This window comes from Neurospora tetraspora, assembly GCF_033439725.1.
Source record: "Neurospora tetraspora strain CBS 560.94 chromosome Unknown B0H65scaffold_3, whole genome shotgun sequence".
NCBI classification, from domain to species: Eukaryota; Fungi; Ascomycota; class Sordariomycetes; order Sordariales; family Sordariaceae; genus Neurospora; species Neurospora tetraspora.
In genome coordinates this window covers 2255094-2277875 of record NW_026944385.1, presented here as the reverse complement: position 1 = coordinate 2277875, position 22782 = coordinate 2255094, and the positions used below count along the sequence as shown (strand labels likewise).

Here is a 22782-nt window from a genome sequence, read left to right as displayed (position 1 = left end):
GCCGAAACCGTCTTCGTGCGACCTTTGTGGACGTCGACCGTCGCTCCTTTCGCAATCTCTTGGCACCCTAATCTCCATCAGCGTGTCCCAGCGGGACCACGCTTAACGTTGAATCGACCTCAGTCGCGCGACCGATCAATCCTAAATACATAATAGAACAACACTCATTCTGCCGTCGTTGCCACTACCCGGCAATCGTTTCCATCGGGCCACGCGTCTGACCCTCTCGACACTTCATCGTCGCCCGCCAGATTTGCCAGAATGTCTGTTATGTTGCAGACACCTTCTCGAGCTTCTACCGGATCCACCTCTTCCTTCCAACCTCTCTCCCGACAAAACACCATGTCTTCCTACGAGGGCTCGCGGTCCGCCCGCCAGTCCAAGCGGTATTCCATGTCGGCGTTGTACATGTCAATGTCCGCCAATGAGTCCGATCTCATAATCGAAGACGAGCTTGCTAGAGGTTGGCAGTCCATGTGCACCCACTCGGTCCAAGATGCATACTAACTCCCTGGTCACAGCGCAAAAGGTATTGCGGGATCTCAAGACCAAGATCTCTTCGCAATCAAAAAAGAACTTCGTACTTGAGAAAGATGTCCGCTACTTGGACTCGCGTATTGCCCTGCTGATCCAAAATCGCATGGCTCTAGAAGAGGTAGGCCTGCCTGAGCAATTGCTTTCCGTACACAGCATACTGATCCGCGTTACAGCAAAACGAAGTCGCTAGTCACCTCGAAGACGCAACCGATATACAAGAGGGCGCCTTCCCCAACGATGACAAAACACAGAAATACGGAAATTTGCTCTTCCTACTGCAATCAGAGCCCAGGCATATTGCGCATCTGTGTAGGCTTGTCACCATGGCCGAGATTGATTCACTGCTTCAGACGGTTATGTTCACCATCTACGGAAATCAATACGAGAGCCGTGAAGAGCATCTGCTCTTGACCATGTTTCAGGTTAGCTTGTTATCCTCCTTGTGTCGCTACCTAGGAAATTTGCTAACTATGCCGTAGTCTGTCCTGACCTACCAATTCGACAATACGCCCGAATACTCTTCGCTTCTTCGCGCCAACACCCCGGTCTCGAGAATGATGACGACATACACAAGGAGAGGCCCAGGCCAGAGCTTTTTGAAATCGGTTTTGGCTGATAGGATCAACAGCCTGATTGAGCTCAAGGATCTGGACCTCGAAATCAACCCGCTCAAGGTCTACGAGCGCATGATTGAAGAGGCCGAAGCGAAAGACCCTGAGAGCCCCGAGGCGATGCTCCCCAAGGGAATCACGCAGGAAGAGGCTGCTGAGAATCCCAAGGTTCAGGAGATCATCAACCCGCGGCTAACGATGCTGACAGAGCTTGCCAATGGCTTTCTGGACACCATCATTGAGGGCCTCGAAGAAACCCCCTACGGAATTCGGTGGATTTGCAAGCAGATTCGGAGCTTGACAAAGAGGAAATATCCCGATGCAAATGATCAGATCATTTGCACGCTCATTGGCAGTTTCTTCTTCCTGCGCTTCATCAACCCGGCAATTGTCACGCCCAAGTCGTATATGCTCATTGACGGCATCCCTGCGGACAAACCGAGAAAGACACTTACCTACATCGCCAAAATGCTCCAGAACCTGGCCAACAAGCCTTCATACGCCAAGGAACCGTACATGGCGAAGCTACAACCTTTTATCCATGCAAACAAGGACAAGGTCAACCGATTTATGCTCGAACTGTGCGAGGTGCAAGATTTCTACGAGACACTTGAGATGGACAACTACGTCGCCCTTTCCAAGAAGGATTTGCAGCTGGACATTACGCTCAACGAAATCTACGCTATGCACGGATTGCTCGAAAAGCATGCTGGTGAGCTGTACAAGGATGAGAACTCGCATCTGGCCATCATCATGTCAGAGTTGGGTACTGCTCCACCTCAGGTGCCGCGAAAGGAAAACAGGGTCGTCAATTTGCCGCTATTCAGTAGGTGGGAAACGGCTATTGATGACCTGACCGCCGCCCTGGACATCACCCAAGAAGAGGTCTTCTTTATGGAAGCGAAGTCGATCTTCGTGCAGATTCTACGAACAATCCCTGCCAATTCGTCAGTAGCCAGGAGGCCACTGCGGCTTGAACGCATCGCAGACGCGGCTGCCACGTCCAAGAACGATGCGGTTATGGTCCGTAAAGGTATCCGGGCGATGGAGCTGCTAAGTCAGCTGCAGGAACTCAAGGTTGTCGACAAGAGCGACCAATTCTCCTTGCTACGAGATGAGGTTGAGCAGGAACTTCAACATCTCGGCTCTCTCAAAGAAGTTGTTATGACCGAGACTATCAAGCTCGAGGAGGTTTACAAGACCATCCGTGACCATAACGCTTACTTGGTCAGTCAGTTGGACACTTACAAGAGCTATCTTCATAACGTACGAAGCCAGAGCGAGGGCAAGACCAGAAAGCAACAGAAGCAACAGGTGCTAGGCCCGTACAAGTTTACCCACCAACAGCTCGAAAAGGAGGGCGTCATCCAAAAGAGCAATGTCCCGGACAATAGGAGGGCCAACATCTATTTCAATTTCACAAGTCCACTTCCGGGAACGTTTGTCATCTCGCTGCACTACAAGGGTGAGTCCGAGTCTCCGCAGCTGCCATCAATGATGAACATCACTGACAGTTCTGTAGGTCGGAACCGAGGACTGCTCGAATTGGACCTCAAGCTCGACGATCTCCTTGAAATGCAGAAGGACAATCAGGACGAGTTGGACCTCGAATACGTGCAGTTCAACGTCCCCAAGGTCCTCGCGCTGCTCAATAAGCGCTTCGCCCGGAAGAAGGGATGGTAGACACATCACTCAGTCTGGCTTTACTTTCCGTTGCGAGGTGAGGGATGATATCCCCATGAGGTGATATCCCTCACCTGGAGTTGGTGGAGTTTTTTCTTGGCGGTCTCTTCATCTGACTCTTGATACCACTTTCGTTTTGCGGTTCCCAGTACTCCAAGTCATTCCCAACACCCATTTACCTACAAAACTGACCAGGCCGGATGAAAGGGAGCAAGGGGGTGTCGGGCCAGTCAAGGGCTCTCCGTCCAATGGTCGGAGTACTGTCCGGACCAATCCCGCCTTGACTTCACCCGGCTTTCATCCCATCGGTCATCCTAACATGTCTGAATCATGGTCGTTTCTAGTTGCGTTTATATATGCACATAGTTAGCGAGCTCTCGTTCCATCTCCTTGTTATGTTTGGTCGTTTTGGTTATACCTCCCGTCGTTTTACAAATGGTCTCTTTTATCTCGTTTTTGCCGTCAATCACGCCGCTCTCGCTTCCAATGTAGGATCCACTTGGGTGTTTCCCTCATGTACCTAATCATCTCTCGTATGTCTCTCTGGCTTTTGCTATTCCTGTTTTTCTCGGTATGGATTTTTCCTCTCTCACCGCGCAACTGGAGGGGGACTCGGTGGACGGACGAATTGGACGGACGAACGAACGAACGAACGACACCCATGAAGAGTGATTTCGGTCCCGCTCGGCTGGCCTGGCTTGGGATGGATTGAACATCATCTTTACGCACACTACATACTACTTACTACGTACTACTTAATAATCTGGAGCGAGTCGAAGGAAGGACAGGAAAGCTGTGGTCGACACACAAGCACAGTTTCAGTTTCGAGACCTGGTGTATGATGGGCAGAGTTGCCGGGAAAATGCGTTGAGAAGGGGACAAAGGAGGCATGTTTGCGAAAAGTTGAGAAAGCTCGGGAGCAAAGTAGGGGAAGAGCGGGAGGATGTGAATAACTGGCGGAGCCGGTGATCAGAAACGAAAATTCGAATGAGTTTCCTTTTTATCGACAAGCGAGGCTGCAATGATACCCACGTACGATTGGCTGCCTCACCTTACCAAAGAGGGTGGTTCTAATAAGTTCGGCGGGTCCGCAGCGCAAGGCGCACTGGGTTGGGTGACGGGTTGGCCGGTTGGCCGGTTGGCCGGTTGTGGTACTCGGCTGACCTAGGGAACAAGAGAAGGCGGCTGCGAGTGTGTTAATCTAGGGAAAAGTACTTTGCTCGACTTCCAAGTCGGCCTGCAATACGTTTCTCTCGGTTATGTCATGGTTTTCTAATCTTCTCTACTCTCGCTGTATGAATCATGTTGAATTTTTCTCTTACTTTTTTTCGGCTGCGTTGTGGATCGGGTGGTAGTCGAATTGGAAATGTAGAAGAAGGAGGATGTGTTGGGAAAGAGGAAGATGGGAAAGGAAAGGAAAGGAAAGGAAAGGAAAGGTTCAAAGAACAAGGGACATGTACTATCACGGAAGATAGGTCTTATACTGTACTTTATACCAGTTGATTCATTGGTTGGTAACGGACTGCGTGCGTCGATTAATTTCTCGTTCATGGAATCAGTTCTCATGTCCTGTTCTGTTATGTCTGCCTCTGGTCAAGTCGACAAGAGCTAGACTTGGACTTTGGGATGGAAGCGGAATTCCACGATAACCCATACACCTGCGATAAGCTTATCTACACGACGTACTCGTCAGGTCTTCAAAACCGACCGTCTGACTAGCGGGCGGGGACGGTCGGTTTTGAAGACCTGACGAGTATGTCATCTCGTCTCATGACATGGATGGATGGACGCCATCGCCCAATGTCATGCCGCCCCTGGTACACCACACCTGTTCATGTTTGATCTGGGATGATTGTGGGGGCGCCCTGGAAGCGAGACGTTGTTTGTCTGGGGTAAATTGTTACCGAGCCATTCAAACATGATATCAAATCACTTGAAAGCAGGTATGTATAGGCAGTAGACGAGGTAGCGCTCCGTGATATTATCGTGGCTTTCCTACCAGGGATCCTTCAACATCCAGAGTCTGGACCGCTCTCCGAAGCCTGAGCACACTTCTCATCCGTCATCGTATCATGGCCTGCATGGGCTCATCTAGTTCACTACTGCAGGTCTCAGCCTCAGCCCTTTTAAGTTTGGTTTAGAGGCTTCCATCATCACCCCATCAGCCGTGGTCAGTGGGGAGCGGAGAGACGGGAGCCCCGGCTACCCCGTCATCGTCGAACCCCGCCGTGCAGCGTGCTGGCCCGCTAAAAAGCGTTCGGCTGCAGCAGGCCGCAGCAGATGTGGGGACCCCGGACGTCCCCGCAACGGCCGGGTAGCCCGCTACAGTACCAAGAGAAGTTCCAGCCTGTTCATCCAAACTTTTCATCCAACATTCATCCCACGGCACACCATAAGCGCCGACACCCGATGCTTTCGATACGAGGCGATCGCGATGCCAACCTTTTTCCTTGAACATGGCAGCAAGAGGAGTGATCGACGTGCTCATCCCTGCTGCTTGACGTCTGAAGAGACTGATGGTGGTTGAAAGAGGTGATGACGAGCGTGTAGAGCAAAGAGGGGTGTTGGTTGTGTGGCTTTTTCGTCTCTTTGTCTGCCGTCTGGTGTCTCAACTCTCAAGCAGGTTCGTCCGATCGGATCGAGCTTTGTTTCCAGTGGGAAGAAACATCAGATGGATTCACGCAATGTCATGAAGCAGAAATGCGGCAGACGGCAAGACGGGCCTCGAGGAGAGCTACCTGACTAGCTCTACCCAGCTCTCCCAGCCGAGCTATTTCGTACCACGGGCACAGATGAGAAGAGCAGTGAGCAGACAGCTAGCTCCCCGCCATGAAGAGGAAGCTCCCCCTGTCTGAAGATTCCCAGACGAACCTCTGAGAAAAGGATATCCCCACACCTTGCTTAATCCGACGACGTGGTTGGTTCAACACGAGGCCGTTGGAGGATTGCTTGCAGTGTTAGCATGCGATCTGGATGCTGTTCAATGGCGGGGAACCTCGACGATCCCGTGGCTCCGTGGATGCCGCCCTGTCAAAACCAAAAAAGTCATGTCACCCCTTCCCCTTCTCAATGCGAATCAAAGAGCATGGGTGACCCACCTTCCGTCATCGTCCAACATCAGACCACCTTTTCCCCATTATCTCGACCCCAGCCATTTTAGCCATTCAAGCCGTGCTCACCTCTCCCAGATCTCCCAGTCACTGCAACAATAGCCTGTTTGGATCCTTGGCACCGGGACTGGAAGCCCTTCTCGTGCTTCCAAAATTGGTAGAACAGGTTACTTTGGATACTCCCTTCCAGCTCCTTCAGTTGCATGTCGTTGGCCAGAATCGTCGTGCCAGGGTGCCGGGTATGGGGTTCAATGATTCAATGCGATCCATTACTCCCATGAGGCCGAAAGAGCAATGATGGACAGGTGGGAAGACGGAGTTGTGCCCTTTTTGCCGTCCAATACCATGGATCCCGCATTGCCTTGGACTCTCGTGAGGAAAAAGGCAAAACCAGGTGGCCAAGGTAGGTACCAAGTATAGGCACACCACTCGTTACCGCACTACAACATGCTGTGTAATACGACGAGGGAGAAGGAGAGTGGTTGTTATAAGAGACAATGCCCTCCCGGATGGTTCCGTTCTTGGTTCTGCCCCTCCTTCGATCATTGTCATCATCATTCCAAGTGAAACCCCGGACACCAACCGAGGGTTTTTTCCTCATAACCACCGAACTACACCTGGCCACCTGGTTGGGTACCTACTTACAATACTACACAACACCACGCAACCCAGCTCCTCTTGTTCGTAGAACTCTAGCGGGACCTTGCCCAGTATGAGTGATTCGAACGAGCTCGAGGTCGAGAGCATTAGCCCCTACGGGCCAGCTCGCTCGACAATCAAGGGAGAGCCACTAACCAAGGAAGAGATCGAGAAGTACAATGACTTCTTCAAGGCCAGCTTATATCTCAGTCTGGGCATGATCTATCTCCGCGAGAACCCCCTTCTCAAGGAGCCTCTCGACACAAAACACCTCAAAGCCCGTCTCCTCGGCCACTTCGGCTCCGCACCCGGCCAAATCTTCACATGGATGCACTTCAACCGTCTGATCAAGAAGTATGATCTCGACTCCATCTTCATCTCCGGCCCTGGCCACGGTGCACCCGCCGTTCTGTCGCAGGCATACTTGGAGGGTACATACTCAGAAGTCTATCCCGAGATGTCGGAGGACGAGGAGGGCATGCAGAAATTCTTCAAGCAGTTCTCCTTCCCCGGTGGAATCGGCTCGCACGCCACTCCGGAAACACCAGGCAGCATCCACGAGGGTGGTGAGCTGGGTTACTCCATCTCTCACGCTTTTGGCGCCGTCTTCGACCATCCCAACCTGATCGCCCTAACAATGGTGGGTGATGGCGAGGCCGAGACCGGTCCCCTGGCAACATCATGGCACAGCAACAAGTTCCTCAATCCCATCACCGACGGTACCGTCCTCCCCGTCTTACACTTGAATGGTTACAAGATCAACAACCCTACGATCCTCGCCCGTATCAGCCACAAGGAGCTGGAGAACCTGTTCCGCGGCTATGGTTACGAACCATACTTTGTTGAGGGCGATGATGTCGATACTATGCACCAGGCCATGGCCGCAACACTGGAGCACTGTGTCCTGGAGATCAGGAAGTTCCAGCAAAAGGCTAGGGAGTCCGGCAAGGCTTTCAGGCCCAGGTGGCCCGTCATTATCCTTCGCAGTCCCAAGGGATGGACCGGTCCCCGCAAGATTGACGACAAGTTCCTCGAAGGATTCTGGCGTGCTCATCAGGTGCCTATCACCGATGTGCACGAAAAGCCCGAGCATCTCAAGGTTCTTGAGCAGTGGATGAAGAGCTACGAGCCAGATCGTATCTTCAAGGATGGAAAGATCAGCGAGGATCTCAAGGAACTCTGCCCGACTGGAACACGCCGGATGAGTGCCAACCCCGTCGCCAACGGTGGCACCATCAGGAAAGCACTGAGGATGCCCGACTTCCGCAAGTATGCTCTCAAGATCGACAAGCCGGCTTCGACTATGGCCGCTAGCATGGCCAATATGTCCACGTTCCTCCGAGATATCATTGCCGAGAACCCTACCACCTTCCGACTTTTCGGTCCTGACGAGACCGAATCCAACAAGCTCGGGAAAGTTTACGAAGCGGGAAAGAAGGTCTGGCTGGGCGAGTACTTTGAGGAGGATAAGGACGGCGGTAATCTGGCCCCCGAGGGTCGTGTTATGGAGATGCTCTCTGAACACACGTGTGAGGGTTGGCTGGAAGGCTACATTCTCAGCGGTCGCCACGGTCTCCTGAACAGTTACGAGCCGTTCATTCATGTCATTGACTCGATGGTCAATCAGGTATGTTTTCCTCTTTTTATTACCACATGAATCATCACTGACATTGGTTTCAGCACTGCAAATGGCTCGAGAAGTGCTTGGAGGTTGAGTGGCGTAACAAGGTCGCCTCTCTCAACATCCTCCTCACCGCCGTCGTCTGGCGTCAAGACCACAACGGCTTCACCCACCAAGACCCCGGCTTCCTTGACGTCGTGGCCAACAAGAGCCCCGAGGTAGTCCGCATCTACCTCCCGCCCGACGGCAACTGCCTGCTCTCCGTGACGGACCACTGCCTGCGCTCGTCCAACTACGTCAACGTCATCGTGGCCGACAAGCAAGAACACCTGCAGTACCTGCCCATGGAGGACGCCCTCATCCACTGCACCAAGGGCATTGGCATCTGGCCGCAATTCAGCAGCGACCGCGGCGAGGAGCCGGACCTGGTCATGGCCTCGTGCGGCGACATCTCGACGCACGAGTCCCTGGCCGCCATCGACTTGTTGCTCCAACACTTCCCCGAGCTCAAGATCCGCTGCGTCAACTGCGTCGACCTCTTCAAGCTGATCTCGCACGACGAGCACCCGCACGGCCTGACGGACGCCGAGTGGACGGCCCTGTTCACCGACAACAGACCCGTCATCTTCAACTTCCACTCCTACCCCTGGCTCGTCCACCGCCTGACGTACAAGCGGCCCGGTTCGCGCAACGTGCACGTGCGCGGCTATCGCGAGAAGGGTAACATCGATACACCCCTGGAGCTGGCCATCCGCAACGGTACGGACAGGTTCAGTCTCGCGATGGAGGCTATCGATCACATGACGGGTTTGCTGGGTAATCGTGGAGCGGCGGCGAGGGAGCAGCTGAGGAATGAGCAGCTTAAGGCGAAGGCGATGGCGTTTGAGGTGGGCATGGATCCGCCGTTTTTGAAGAATTGGACGTGGCCGCATACGGGGCTGTGGAGTAAGGGGCAGCCGAGGGTGGCTAGTGAACAGCATCTTCAGTGAGTGGATGCGGGAGGGAGAGGGTAGATGATAGAAGTAGTCCTGATAGAGGATGGATGGATGGACCAAAGATATCCAGTGAGATGAAGGAAGGGAGGGAGATAAAATGGCGTTTGGAGGCCATAGGGAGCTGGGGATGTTTTTTTACGATTTTATGATCTTGTACTAGGAGTTTTCTTCAAGGATAATTTAAAAAACAGATTTCAGTTCAACCTTGGATTACTGCGCATGCAACCTTTTCTTCGAGCATTGTCAATGTTAGGAACAATATGCAGTTTGTGTTCGTCGAACGCAAGCAACTGCGAGCCAGTTTGGCATTTTTGGATAGGGTTGCATATAAACCCACCTGCGCGACCCGATTTCCAACAAACCAACTACGACAGTTGCCTCACAACTGTAAATCTTCCGTAGTATAGTGGTCAGTATGTGAGCTTGTCAAGCTTGAACATCTCAGTTCGATTCGCTCGAGACCCGGGTTCAATTCCCGGCGGGAGAGACCAAAACTTCTTTTTGCGCTTTGGCGCGTGAACCCACTTTTGGGAATTCTCTTTTTGGGTTTGTTTCTTTTGCTTGACTTCTACGCTCCCTTTTCTTTTCGCCTGTCTGTAAAAAGAACATGAAGGTAGTGTGTTCCATATTCGCTTTTGTAGTAGTCTACTACATGTCCGTGCTGTGGTTTGACTTATCTTATTAACTAACAAAGTCCGATGTAAGCTACTACTCGTCAGGTCTACAAGTTTCTGATTCTGTCGTAAAAGCTTTCTTGTCACTTGTGAATAAGTTGCTGCATCCGACATTTCACACTCCCCAGTTGAATCACTCCCAATCTTCTCGCTTTTCTTCCTTTGCTCAACCTGACTTCTAAATGATACCTCCCGACCCGACACCAAAGAAAACACGACTGACATTCTTGTCTACCAAGCACTCTCTCATTTGCATGCAATGCACCCTTTGCTGAAAAGCGTAACGCGAGCGATGTGAAAATTCCTGTGAACATACGTACATAATGCTAACCTTCGAACATCGTCATCAACCAATCATGGCAGCTCAAATCAGCTGCCCGGCTAGCTCAATCGGTAGAGCGTGAGACTCTTAATCTCAAGGTTGTGGGTTCGACCCCCACGTCGGGCTCAATTCCCGGCGTTTACAACGCCTTCTCTTTTTGCATTTTTTTTTCTCTCTCGTTTTTCCTTCCCCTTTGCTCTCTTTCTAGGAGCCTTTCTTTTCTTCTGGACCCTTTTTCTTTCTTTCCTCTTCTGCAGTGCCGTTTTTCGCGATATTTTTTCGCTCTTTTTTTTTTTTTTTCCTGTTCTCGTTTTAGCAGTGATGAAACTTTTTTGTGGCAGCAGCTTTCAGATGAAGCGAAAATTGTGGCATTTCTACACACACACACAAAGATGGTTGGAAACAACATGCAGTGAACACACACACACACACACACACTGACGCGGACCAGACGTTGCGCGACTCGATTTCCAATCCCCGCCACTCGGCAGTTGAGGTTTGAACCGCCGCGCAATGTCATCGCGAATTCCCGTGACATCGCGATACCAGACGAAAATGGGTTCGAGCGGCACGGGAACTTGACTTCCCGGGCTTTTCGTCTGATTCGGGACCTGCTTGATGTGTTAAGTGGAATTGCCATGTGTGCCGCGTGCAAGCACGCACACACGCACGCACGCACGCACACTCGAGGCACGGCTTTTTTGCAGTGCATTATGAAGACTGCGTGCAGACTCTTTGTTCCCGTCCCGCTCGAGTGGGAGAGGGGATCCTGGGATCTTGGGAAAAAAGATAGGGATTGTTCAGATTACATAAATCCTTACAATTATTACAAACCAAAGTCTGTGCTGTGTTTTGTTTATGCGGCGGGACGGAACCATTCCGTTTAACTTTCTAATAGTTTACCCGTCCGTAAGCGTCCAAATTCTCTTCATGATATTTTCCGACCGTGGCTTGAATCTGATGGGCTGGCTGATGCTACCAAAGTCATTATTGGGCACTTCTAATATTTTGGACGCGGCATCAGGGGAAGGTTGTCGACGTCATATTTTCGACTTTGGTGTTGTTGACAAAGAGAGGATCCTCGATGAAATAATGTATGTGGTTCCAGGAGAGTAGTTAGCGAGGGATCCTTACAGATTGTCATCCAAATCGCGGCCCCTACAACACCGTTTTGGATCCCATTTCGTCGAGATCGTTGAAGCTCTGCATCGTGAAGTGTACATGTTGCAGATAAGCGTAGATTTGTTCGCTTGGACGTCGGACGTCGGGGTAAGCATGTATAACGACGAAAGCATGAAAGTCCAATCGACGTCTGCGGAGGGGACTCCAGAACTGCAGAATATCTCAGAACAAGGAGACGAATGATCGGTGATGCGGGAGGGGAGCAAAGTCTCCGGCCAGACCTCAAAAGGTACCGCACAACGTACAGGTACGGTGTAAGTGATAAGAGATAACAAAAAGTTAAACTCCCCGAACCTGAAGTGAAGGGACGGATCGACGAGATGATTTGCGCTATACCTCACTGGATATATTTAAGTATACCTGACCAAGGCCGAGAACCTGTGAAAATGTGCTTGAACATGGCGGTGGACTCGGACTTGAGCTTGTTGTTCTGATCTTGTAACGGCTCTGCCGAGAGTTGGTGCTAGTGTACTAAACCGGCCTCAAGGACCAGGATAGGATTGGCACCAGAGTCAAAAGACACTCGGCGTGTATGGGATGGAGGCACCCCGTTACATCAGTGGGTCGAGCTAAACTCGGCATGGGAAAATAGTACAGTAGTGAGGCTCTTCGGGATAGTTAGCAAGGCATGTGAAGTGCTTTCTCGTGGCCTCAAGTGACTTGCATGTCACAAACTGGCACCGTTGGCGGCTCCACAGGGGCAGGTACTGCTTGGTTGACAGCCGACAACATGCAGATAGTCTCACCATTTGGTCCTTCGATGATGCTATGGTAGCGGCCTCTTGAAGATCAAGGGATCTGTAGTCATACGGATGAACGGGACTGCGCGACCCTGAGATTTGCGGTTCTCGAATTGTCGTCGAAAGAGGATGACATCAACTGTAATCTGGAGACCAATTAGCAATTTGTGAGAATCGGTTGTTATATAAGGCAGTGTAAGAATGACGCAACGGTGGAGCGGGGCAGGCACGGCACAGGTGGGGACAGCGGACGGGAACCAAAAACGTTAATCGCATGGGCGGCGGAGCATGGCATTCTGAAATCCCATACGCACCTAACCCGGAATCTTTTCCCCTCTCGAGCCCCCCCCCTTTGCTCGTGTCTCCCCAACCTGCCCAACCGCTCGGGTTGCACTTTTGAGTTTTCATCGCCACGGGTAAGTCTCCGACGATTGTCAATTGCTCGTTGTGGTGATGCCAAGCCAGTTTCTTTCACGGCACATCGAACATGGCACATCACAATGGACGTCGGGAAGGAAGCACAAGGCAAACTGTTGCGGGAGCTTTTCTCCGGGCGATTGGGTTAGCTTAGGGCCGGTGCATGTGGCAACAGCTCTGGAGGCATGGTAAGCTTGTCTCCTGCCGCTCAATATAGCAGCGTCGTAACCGAAGTTGAACCTGAAGAGATTGGAAGCACTGCATAAGAATTGAAACGCAAAAAGAAGAGGAAGATTCTGAGCCGAGAACAACTGGTACGGATTCAGATATGTGTCGGACTTGGGTTTGTCTTATTGGCCCAGCGAAGTTATAAGAAAAAGTGGGGTTTGAAGAATTGTTAGTGTGTTCTGAACGGGCACGTACCTCCCACGTCTCCAGCTGCTTCCAGTGCGCACTGTCCTTTCTTGGCTGTTTGATCGGAGCAAACTCTCCGGACCATCTCTGAAGCAGACAAAACAGCGGTAGGGAACCAGTCCAGGACGACGACACGGCCAGAGATAATCGGCAGCACAACAGGGCGCCAACACCCTGTTCAACCATCACGACACTGAAGCGGCGATAGCAAAACCTCGATGGAATGCATCGCGAAGACACACAGTGTTATGCTCCCCTTCACATATGTTGCACGTTGTGTGGTTGGTAGCTCGGCTCACTCGGGAATTCGGCATCACATCGATTTGACCGGTAATCACCATCTCGATTTCAAGTAACATCCGGAACTTCCCATTATTGCCAAGCACATGCTCACCTTCTTTTCTTTAAGTCGTTGAAACTCTGCCCAGCTACCTGACTTTTCCGCTGAGCTACCCCTGGACCCTAACTCCTGTTCAGTCAAACGTTCAGACACTTCATCTGAAGCTGGAATTGCTGGAGACGCCCACTCGGGTCAAGCTGGACCGCGTCCAGCATTCATTATCCCACCAGGCTGCAGTACAACATCATAAATGCTCACCAGGCCCTTGCTGAGCTGCTCAAGCTGCTGTCAAGACAAGCTGCGCTGCCGTCAGCTTTCAGCAGTCGGTAGATGACAGTCTGTTGAATCGTATAAGATAAGGTATCGAAAAATGAGGACTGACGATCCCATTAATAACCTCCCTGCTACGTACATATCTTTATCAATCCATAATTGTTTTGGGAATTGAGGCTGTAGCGTCAACATGACGTAACGGGACCAGCACTCTACGATACCGGCCGGCACCAGCACCATCCACCGCCCGTATCAAGCCTCAACTTTGGCGGTATCCACAACCACACTCCCCTTGGGGTCTGAGAAGACTGCGCCATGCTTCGAGTTGAAGACAGGGCCTTGTGAATTTTATTTTGCGGCTCTGAATTGAGATTTTCTAAGCAATGTGTGAATGCTCCCTCAGCATGAACAGGCCCAATCGAGCTCATCTGGCTCACAAGATTGGTGCCCGCTATGTAAACAGCTGTCTTGGTAGCTTCCCGAGTTCTTGGTCGTGGCAGCTTTGGAGTCAGCTCGTCCGATGTTGAAGCTCTGTTTTGGTGACTGTTTCGAAAAGGTCTAGAATCCTCGAGCAACTTAGTTGTCTTGTAGATCATAACTCAATTCGGCGAATACGTCTCCCAATTTCTTGGCAGTCAATGTCCATCAATGGAATCTCCAACTTGAGCTTGAGCTCGGCATGCAAGCTGTGGTGCCGCGACCCTTTGAACAGACCTGGTCCTAGCATGTGTCCCCACGATACGGCGGGCTGGATTCTCAACGACGGGAATGTGGTCCGCTAGCGCTGGATGAAAGTATAGTCAAGATAAGTGTAGCACATGGAAGCTGAACATAGTAGTGTACAGACCGAAGCTCAACAGCTTCTTCTGAGCAATGTCAGGACATGAGACATTGAAGCTTCTGAAGCTCTCCAAAGCTCTCCATCAAGGTACTGAACTTTGCGAAATCAGAGCGGGGCAGTGGGCACCTTAAGTGGACTATCCGAGGGAAGCCGCATCCGCCACTAACAATTATCTGATTGGCTGTTAGCCCCGCAGTACCGCACAGTCCTACAGTGCCTTTCCTGCCTGGTCGGTACTTGAACCACGACTGGCGACGTAACAGGCACGGCCAAGCCCTTGAAGGTTTGCAACCACAACCGCGATCGAGATCGATCAACACTCGGGTGCTCTTGTTGTCTGTCAGCGGCTCTGTGGATCGCTTTTGGATCGAAACGAGCAGCCAAACATAGCCAATCCCGTCGACCACACTCCGGACCGAAACAGCGCCGCCCACTTCCTACGCCTTTTGAGTCTTTGACACTCTCCGCCCATCCCAGGAACGTCGACGCTGTCCCAATGACAGTCCCCGTTCCCCTTGTCGCCCTTGTTGCCGGCTAGTTTCCGTCTCCACGACTGCTGCGGTAGCTCCAGGTAGGCAGGAGGTGTCTTCACAAATCCTGTTCTCCCTCATCCGGAACAACAGTTACCTCTACGCTTCTGCTTAGTGAGCACTTCCAGGAACAAGAAGCCAGGGACGATAAACACGACGTTGGACTCGCCCCAGCCGAAAAGCCAATCCGGTACTGCGTAGAGAGCGAGGGTCAGTCAGCGAGGGTACCTGCCTTCTCCACCTCCATGGATGTCTCCGCTCGCCCTTCCAGGCTTGCGTCAAAGGTACCGACTTGTCCAAGATCCCGATCTGGGCGGGTTCGTTACGCATCCGCCGTACTGACCGGAAACAGACCTACAAACACGTCAGGTTCCCAGCGTCTAAATAAAACACCGTTTGCTCCCCTACCAAACCCCCGCTTGTTCCAAATATTTTCCTACCGGTACACAAGTTGACATTCCACACATAGTCCACCACCACCAGTTCCGATTACGCCCTTCTCGTACTCGTCCCCGCTACTACTACAGCCCACGAGCTTCGACATCCATCAAACATACTACTATTATTCTTAATATACCAATACCTCGGGTCCAAGTGTCCCGTACGAACCCTTCATAATCGCTCCACCGCCCCGTGAACCATTGTTTCATACGCTGTGTGTGAATTCCTCGACTTCCGAACAACACTGGGCGAACCACTCTTCGACTATCCACACCATTCACGAGGCACGACTACCATAACACCGAGCTCTAGGCACGGATATTTTGTTTCTCAGACCCTGTATACCAGCCTGACCAGCCTATCACCCATTGGCCTACGGTGTACATTCATATAAACAGGACCAGAAGCGAGGGCTCCCTGACAGGCATTAGCCATGGCACCGAGAGATCCGAGAGTTAAGCAGAGGGGAGGGAGCATCTCCCAAGCCAGCCAACCAAACCCGGCGACACAGGACAGCATCGAGGTGAACACAACAGAGAAAGTCAGATCAAAGGTTGTGGCGGGCCGAACAGAAAAGCCAAAGCCAAAGGTACGCCGACCATCCATTAGTCCCCAGGATTACAAGACCGGAAAGACTAACTCCACAAAAGCCTCAAGATGCTCGAACCCACGAAGCCAACCAGGAACGCGCCTATGTAGCGGCATCTCGTCGCTCAGACCGTAGTCTCGAGGCCCGTCTCCAGTCGGCTAGGTTGGCATCTGAAATCCACAAGAAGCGTACCGGTAAGGGCTTCAAGATCACCACTGAGGCTGTCCTGAATGACGCGATGTACGAGGAGGAAGAGGAACCCAGGACAGCCCGGCTACCGTATGCCACCGGCAACTTCCAGAATTTCGCTTTGGAGCAGCATTACCAGAGGGTCAATGCCCAATTTGCGGAGGCCTTTCCAACTCTACTTCAACCTCCAGCGATGCCTCTTGTCCCACAGTACATGCCAATGCCCCAGCAGCGAACAATGTCGATGATGTCCATGAACTCAGCCCCTTCTTACGGTCTCCCGCCAAACCATGGCATGCAGCAGTTCCGCGAGAGGACACAGTCAGTTCCAAACATCCCCTTGGTATCAGCAAACTCGGCCAACTCAACAAGTCCTGGCATGCCCCACGGCTTTGGACAGAGGACACAGTCACTCCCCGTTGTCCCGCCCATATCAACCAATTCACCGACTCTATCCGTTTCCCATCGTCCCGCCGGTTCTCACACCAGAAACTCGTCAATGTCCGAGTTTTCGCCACCTCCGGCTCTCACACCCAGCGTCGGCGATGGGACACCTCCGCTACCGGGACTTCTCACTCCGACCTTTGGCCATGAAAACTTCGACAGCTCGACGACAATGCAGCCTCGCTATCGACAGTCATCAGTTACCTCTACCTCCGATGCCCCTCTTACTCCACAGTCAGCGATGTCCGTATTACAACCGACGCAGGCAGGCCATTCCGCCGCTCTCCCAAAAGCCTCGACGGATGGCGTGAATCAGCTGGCCAGTGAACCCCAGTTCTATCCAAGCTATGTCGATGGCTCTTTTGAGCATTTCGATGACTTGTATAACAGCCTGTCACAACAGCCTCTCGATCTGGACGAGTCACGCTCGTTCTATCCGTCATTTGCACAGCAGGACGAAAACGCGCCCATGTTCTTTCAATCACAGACAGAGAAGCCTAAGGAGCCCGACACCGAGCCTGATCCACTGGTTAATAATGATCACGACACGTTTGTGGACTGGAATGGAGGTGGCGTTTAAGGTGGAGTGGTTCTGTGGGTGTTTGGGCAGTGATGCTATTGCAGAGCATTGATAAGTGACGTGACCAAAAACACGGAGCAGAGCAGAAAATATCACTGCCTTATGCTGGAATTTTGTGGGTGTTTTTATGCAATTATATCTGGGAAAGATAAATTTTTGCCGGAAAAGACAAAAAGCTTTCAACGGCGCTGTAAAATCACTCTTATTAGCGGGTAACAGGGAGTTTGGGCTGGGACGGTGGGATGGCATACTGCTTTGTAATGATATAAGAGCGTGATCCAGAGCGTACTAATTTGGTGACCGGGTGAGAATTCGGACCCGGCATCTAGAAACTATCTATTGAGGAACCAATATACACTTTTCTGAAGAGTCTTGAACTTATGATCTGATGAGCCCGGTCAGCGAAACAGATCCCAGTTCGGCATGGTAACTCGTTATATCATTCGCATCTTGCTCTGTCCTGGAACATTCGGCTTCGAATGTGAAATCACAATAGACGTCAGAACAAACAGCGTGGGATCAATATTCCGACCGAGACTACGATGTTATTAGGCCATGTGGATCTTTTTATACGTGCCACTTACTCAAGCAGCACAGGTGTCACAGAGAACTCTGAACGCCGAAAGAAGAACGTAAAAGGGATGTCAAGTGGTCAAAAATGCGTTGGTTCTAAGTTCACATGCATTTGTAAGGGCCTGAAAGCCATACAAGAAAAAAGAAAAAGCGTTTTGCGATGGTGTTAATCTCTTTTGGGAGAATGCCGAAGCCATGTCGAGAACTTGCTAGGCATGGATATTTGATATGTAGTTACACAAAGAAGAATGGAAAGAAAGAAAAAAGGAGAGAAAATAACAGAAGACCAAGAGCAAGACTATTAGATCGAACATCTAATAGCTGAAAGCAAAGGTGTGGAACGAAATATGTTGCAACCAACTATGGTTGCCGGATTGAAAAAAAAACACCCTAAAACCAGCCAGTTAGTATTGCGTACCTTTCAACATCAGGAGAAGAAAAGGGACTCACGACTTCTACTTCCGCTCCCTCTAGTGGTTCCGCTTCTGCCTCTTAGCCAACAGCTCCTCAAACCCAGCATCCAGCGCTGCCTTCCTACGCCGGTCTTTCTCGACCTGGTTTACTGGTTGCGGGAAGAAAGGGAAGCCGCGGTCTTCGAGTATGGGTCCCTGTCCCTGTCCGGAGCCCGTGTTGAATCCGGGCGGGAATCCGGGCGGCGGTCTGGCGGCGGTCCTGGGTGTGTTTGCGGCAGTCATTGACTCCGAGGGGCGACCCCATTCTTCCGGAGAAAAACTTAAACCAAACGGCGCTGGGCCTGGTTGTGGGGTTACCGTACGCAGGTAGAAGTCCCTTGCGTCGCTCTCGCTCATTCCGAAGTACGAGGAGGAGGATGAGCCGAAGTCGTAGACGCCAGTACCAGAGCCAGCACCACTATTGGGGCGAGATAGAGCTTCCCGCTGAGAACCATAAAACTGAGGTGGCTCGGCAGTATCCGAAGTAAACGTATTGCGCCTAGACGAGGATGATGGAGGGTTGTTGGAGTTGAAAGGCTGTGAGCGTGAGCCCTGAGACTGGGTGTGGAAGTTGCCGTTGCCGCCAATGCTGCTTTTGTTGGTTGTGAAACCAAACTGAGATGCTTGTGAACGGAGGATACGGGGTGGAGGCGGAGGGAGACCATCGTACTGGGTGTGCACCTGGCTGTGAGCCAGATAGGATTGTTGGGCTTGAGAGTGTTGAGAAGATCGAGAACCGGCCCTGGGAAAATTATCAGGCAGCGCGAACTGCGAGGCGCGAGGGGTATTCAGGTCATCATCGCTGATGCCAGTGATAGTGCCCGCGCCAGTGCCAGCGAGCCCGGAGGAAGCGGAAGTGCCGCCCATTTCAACATCTATGGGGTTATTGCTGCTGCCAGTCTCCATTCCACCCCCCAAGGCTCCAGAACGAGCGCGATTACCACCTCCTGCGCCATAACCTCGAGGTCCTACTTGAAGCCCAAAGCCACGAGATTGCTTCTGGCTCTGAGGCAGAACTGGAAAAGGCTCAACCACAGCTTCTCGAAAATCAGCACTCCGCCTGACAGGAGGAAGGTGCGCGTAAGGAATTTGATGAGCCCCACCGGCGGAACCAGAAGGCGCATCAGCGCGCTCCTTCCCTTTTCCTTTTGGGTCTTGCGATGAGGAGGAAGCAGGAACGATCAAGCCCATACCGGCTTTGTGGGGCGGCGGCGCGTTGGGATCGGAGCTGGAGTCGCGGAAATTGGTGGTGTCGTAGCCTGAGCGACCCATTTTGGCTTTGTTTTAGGCTCGTTACTGTGCTCTTCCCGTTCTTGATGGCAGTATTGAAGGGTTGTGGTGTGTTCGGTGAGTGGTTACCGCCGGCGTTGAAGCCGTTGGGAAGGCGCGAGTGGATGGTGACGTGGTGAGTGCCTTCCTTCACTGCCTTGGAAGGTGAGGCGCGACTGAGAATGGATGAGGTAGGGCTGAGATCCTTTGATCTGAGGGAATCCGACGTTTGACAGAGATGTGCTTGTTGTTTGGTTACTTTTTGACATGCAAAAGAGGTTGGTTGTGACGAGGCGAAAATGGGCAGTTGATGTGAAGTGGGTGCTGTTGATTGTGGTTTCATATAAGAAGGAGCTGAGGGCGGAAGGAGGGGATACATAGACGAGAAAACACCCGTGAATGAGGTGTTGGTATTCTTGAATTCTTGCTGAATACGAAGTGAGTGTATACAGTCCTGATATTGTTCCCAAACTCCGTGTGACTGGTCTTTCTGCCTGAGATGGGGAGTGCTTGTATTTCGTTTGATGCTTTGGATTCTTTTGTCCAAGCCAAATTGTGCGCCAGTGTTTGCTTTGTAAGTAAAAGACGGAAGGAAGGAGGTACTCGTCATGGCTACTGAGAGTCAAGATGGAACCCACTCAGCAAGTCACTTGGAGGGACCTCGCTTGGGCAGCTTAACCTCTTCTTCCGGCCCTAGCCGATGGCCGGTAAGCAATGAGTACCATTACGAAACCGAGACCTGGAAGCCTTTGCTCATGTGACTAAAGCTTCTCGCTGGTTCCTTTTGATGAGGTTGTTGAAGTTGGAGACATCGCGATGCGAATATGCGTCTGCAATCACATCGGGAAGCATGAAAGAGATAGCTATCAAAGACGAGCGATGAAGAAAACCAGAACCTGAATCAGGGGTACCTGCCTCTCAAAAACTTCAATCTTGAGCCATGGAATACTGTTTTGCTTCCGAGTGAGGCATCTTTTCATGTAGCTATTCTATCGTTGGAAGGATGGCGTTCGATCAAATTCACAACATAGGCGGGCGAAGACATTCGAATTCCGGACAATAAACTCAAAGCCTGCATTACCGGAGCGCGGATGCAAGTTAACTTTCCCCTACATTGAGAAGGAGGTTTTGGGAGGCTCTCGGGGATGATAGGATGCGTTTCCGAACAATGAACGGCGTTTGCTTTGCTCCCGCGACCCTTTGTCCGTTGGTGTGTTGACGCCCCGGGAGAACTTCCAAAAGGGAGTGGACATGTACAATAATAATTGAAGACGAAGGAAGAATGTTGAGAGTACCATTTGAGCTAGAGAGAGGACTGTTACTAGCGAACTTCAACTTGGAATTGTTTCTATCAACTTTATACTTCCGCAAGCGTAGCTACTTGACGAAGTTGTTTTCCACCCCGATGTCTCCTCCATCACAATGTGCCGACTGAATGTGAGCTGTGAGGTTGAAAGACTCGCTTAATGGAGTCGATAGGTGAGCAAAATGCCAAACGATCCCTTTTCCATCCTTGCGGAGAACCTAGACCTAGTCCTCGACCGTAGCCAACTCGCCCTCCAGTGCCACTTTTGATCCGCCTGTGCTGATAAGCAATAGTTTGCAAATTCAAATCACCGCGGTTGATGACTTGGGGGCCTCATGAGCCGCTTCCAACTGAGCGGTGAACATCGTGACCGAACCGTGACTAGGTACTAGCCCAGTTTCCTGCTCCCTCCACCATGCATTGCAAGTACGATCCAACCCAAAGGCGACCTACTTAATCGTCTTCCAGATCGAGTTTCTCCCTGACTGGCCACAAAGAAGTTTTGTGCGCCATCAAAACAGCAATCTTTGCCGAAACTTCTTTATGTTCTTTGTCGGGGTAAACCGTAAGGTGAGAGTTGAAGCGACCTCCGGCAATATCGCCATTACCGTACTCCCCGGCAACATCGTCCTCCACCACGCATGTCTTCTCATGCTGAATCACTCTGTACTCTCTGTGACGATGAATTCCATCGCCGAAAATAACTTTGATGATGTCGGTTTCGTAGTAGTTGGCCAGTGTGAAGTCATTGTGCAGGCCGGCTTTCGGAACTTTGGCAATGGTTCCCTTGTGGACTTTCATGGCATTGTCAAGTACGGCAGCCAGGGCTTGGATGTCCACACATGGCTTTTCAAAGTCCTTAAGAACTACAGCTATGTTTAGAAGATGGTCAAAACTCAAAAGAAGAGTATGGAGGTTGCTTACAAGCGGAACTCACTTGAACGACCGTCGTCCAACGAGTCCAAATCTTGATTGTTCCACCCTCGGACTCGGCTGCATAGTTTCCCAGCTTGTGAGGTGCTGCTATTGACTGGAACTTGAGACTCGGGTAGGAACAGGTCAGGAGGCACAGGGCTCGCTTCATCGCCCTGATTGCGCCGTCATGACTGATGCACTGGGTTACCTTGAGCCGAAACGGACGGAAGCTGGCACCGCAGGAGAAGTGAACGACTTGTTCAAAGCCAAGGGGTTCATCGATAAACTCTTCGCCGATGGAAAGCCGCTCAAGCGAAACACCGGGAAGATTCAGCCGGCATATAACCTCCAGCGTTCCCGCGTCCAGAGGAAGAAGAGTGGTGTTGTCAGCGTTCCCCAACTCTTCGTTGAAACCCTCGGCAATGAGTGACTCGACCGGAGGCGAGGGCGGAGGAGCCTCAAGCAGCTTCGCAATCTCGGACTTGGTGGATGGCATTTTCCTTGCTATCGAGGTGATGTATTATGGTTGTGATCTCGGTATGGGGGTTTTGATTGCTCGATACCACTCGACGAACGTAGCTCTGGCTGATGAGTTCTTGAGTTGAGAGTAGAAGGGAGATTTTCTCGCAAAACAAAGGAAGAGTGATAGTTTTTTAAGTATCTGGAAAGAGGGGTTACAAAGCGAGACGGTGAGAGTCAGAGACTCGCAGTTCTGACTCAACTGTTATCTTGTCTCCAGTTAAGATGAACTATCGGTAGCCTCACTTTTTGACTGGCGAGATGTGTGTTGTCTTTGTCTCGAGAGAAATTCGGATGAAAGTAGGTTTCTATTCAAATAGAAAACCGAGCGAGGAAAGTACCATACAGTGAGAGCATCACTCCTTCCATGTAGCGTTCACTCCGAAATCTACCTATCACCACTGGCCACTGCGACCAATAAAGCCAAGAACTTTGGAAACGGAAGTCGCAACCAACAGTGATCCTATGGCATCCACCACGGACTTTACAGGAGGGAAGAAGCGGTAAAACCTTCTCTCCAGGCTCATCCTATCGCTTGCGTCATCGGATCATAACCCAACCCCTCCCAAGAAGTTG

At 51.4% G+C, this 22782-nt stretch overlaps 6 protein-coding genes and 2 non-coding genes across 8 annotated transcripts; 5 read left to right on the top strand and 3 right to left on the bottom strand.

The window, feature by feature from the left end:
* Nucleotides 1–261: 261 nt before the first annotated feature.
* On the top strand, nucleotides 262–2831 carry B0H65DRAFT_441482 (putative RasGAP group protein; the record flags this gene model as incomplete). The annotated part of the gene is made up of 4 exons (XM_062825528.1): nucleotides 262–463; nucleotides 522–655; nucleotides 711–959; nucleotides 1017–2831. The coding sequence occupies 4 exons, from the start codon at nucleotides 262–264 to the stop codon at nucleotides 2829–2831; spliced, it is 2400 nt and encodes a 799-aa protein (XP_062682982.1).
* Nucleotides 2832–3596: 765 nt separating this feature from the next.
* Nucleotides 3597–4734, bottom strand: B0H65DRAFT_158577 (uncharacterized protein). The gene is made up of 4 exons (XM_062821199.1): nucleotides 4604–4734; nucleotides 4154–4524; nucleotides 3868–4016; nucleotides 3597–3784 (listed from the first exon to the last, which is right to left on the bottom strand). The coding sequence occupies exons 2-4, from the start codon at nucleotides 4395–4397 to the stop codon at nucleotides 3650–3652; spliced, it is 528 nt and encodes a 175-aa protein (XP_062682981.1). The 5' UTR covers nucleotides 4398–4524; nucleotides 4604–4734; the 3' UTR covers nucleotides 3597–3649.
* A 1919-nt stretch (nucleotides 4735–6653) lies between these two features.
* On the top strand, nucleotides 6654–9190 carry B0H65DRAFT_424342 (XFP N-terminal domain-containing protein; the record flags this gene model as incomplete). Its single annotated transcript, XM_062824504.1, has 2 exons — nucleotides 6654–8207; nucleotides 8261–9190. 2 exons carry the CDS (start codon nucleotides 6654–6656, stop codon nucleotides 9188–9190), a joined length of 2484 nt encoding a protein of 827 aa, XP_062682980.1.
* Nucleotides 9191–9588: 398 nt separating this feature from the next.
* Nucleotides 9589–9683, top strand: B0H65DRAFT_t203. Its single transcript has one exon. It is a non-coding gene; the product is annotated as a tRNA-Asp (tRNA).
* Nucleotides 9684–10245: 562 nt separating this feature from the next.
* B0H65DRAFT_t204 lies at nucleotides 10246–10318 on the top strand. The gene has a single exon. It is a non-coding gene; the product is annotated as a tRNA-Lys (tRNA).
* Nucleotides 10319–15803: 5485 nt separating this feature from the next.
* On the top strand, nucleotides 15804–17172 carry B0H65DRAFT_507880 (uncharacterized protein; the record flags this gene model as incomplete). The annotated part of the gene is made up of 2 exons (XM_062828180.1): nucleotides 15804–15959; nucleotides 16021–17172. 2 exons carry the CDS (start codon nucleotides 15804–15806, stop codon nucleotides 17170–17172), a joined length of 1308 nt encoding a protein of 435 aa, XP_062682979.1.
* Nucleotides 17173–18215: 1043 nt separating this feature from the next.
* Nucleotides 18216–19657, bottom strand: B0H65DRAFT_571270 (uncharacterized protein; the record flags this gene model as incomplete). The annotated part of the gene is made up of 1 exon (XM_062830477.1): nucleotides 18216–19657. The coding sequence occupies exon 1, from the start codon at nucleotides 19467–19469 to the stop codon at nucleotides 18216–18218; it is 1254 nt and encodes a 417-aa protein (XP_062682978.1). The 5' UTR covers nucleotides 19470–19657.
* Nucleotides 19658–21102: 1445 nt separating this feature from the next.
* Nucleotides 21103–22183, bottom strand: B0H65DRAFT_522258 (uncharacterized protein; the record flags this gene model as incomplete). Its single annotated transcript, XM_062828773.1, has 3 exons — nucleotides 21103–21644; nucleotides 21697–21792; nucleotides 21829–22183. The coding sequence occupies 3 exons, from the start codon at nucleotides 22181–22183 to the stop codon at nucleotides 21226–21228; spliced, it is 870 nt and encodes a 289-aa protein (XP_062682977.1). The 3' UTR covers nucleotides 21103–21225.
* Nucleotides 22184–22782: the final 599 nt, after the last annotated feature.

Bases quoted from the DNA above. Each gene is read 5' to 3' on its own strand.
- B0H65DRAFT_158577 (XM_062821199.1), bottom strand. From the start codon at position 4,397: ATGAGAACTGATTCCATGAACGAGAAATTAATCGACGCACGCAGTCCG. The intron at 4,017-4,153 runs GTAAGAGAAAAA...ACACACTCGCAG, and splicing joins CACAACGCAGCCGAAAAAAA to CCGCCTTCTCTTGTTCCCTA. The intron at 3,785-3,867 runs GTACGTGGGTAT...CGGCTCCGCCAG, and splicing joins GTAAGGTGAGGCAGCCAATC to TTATTCACATCCTCCCGCTC.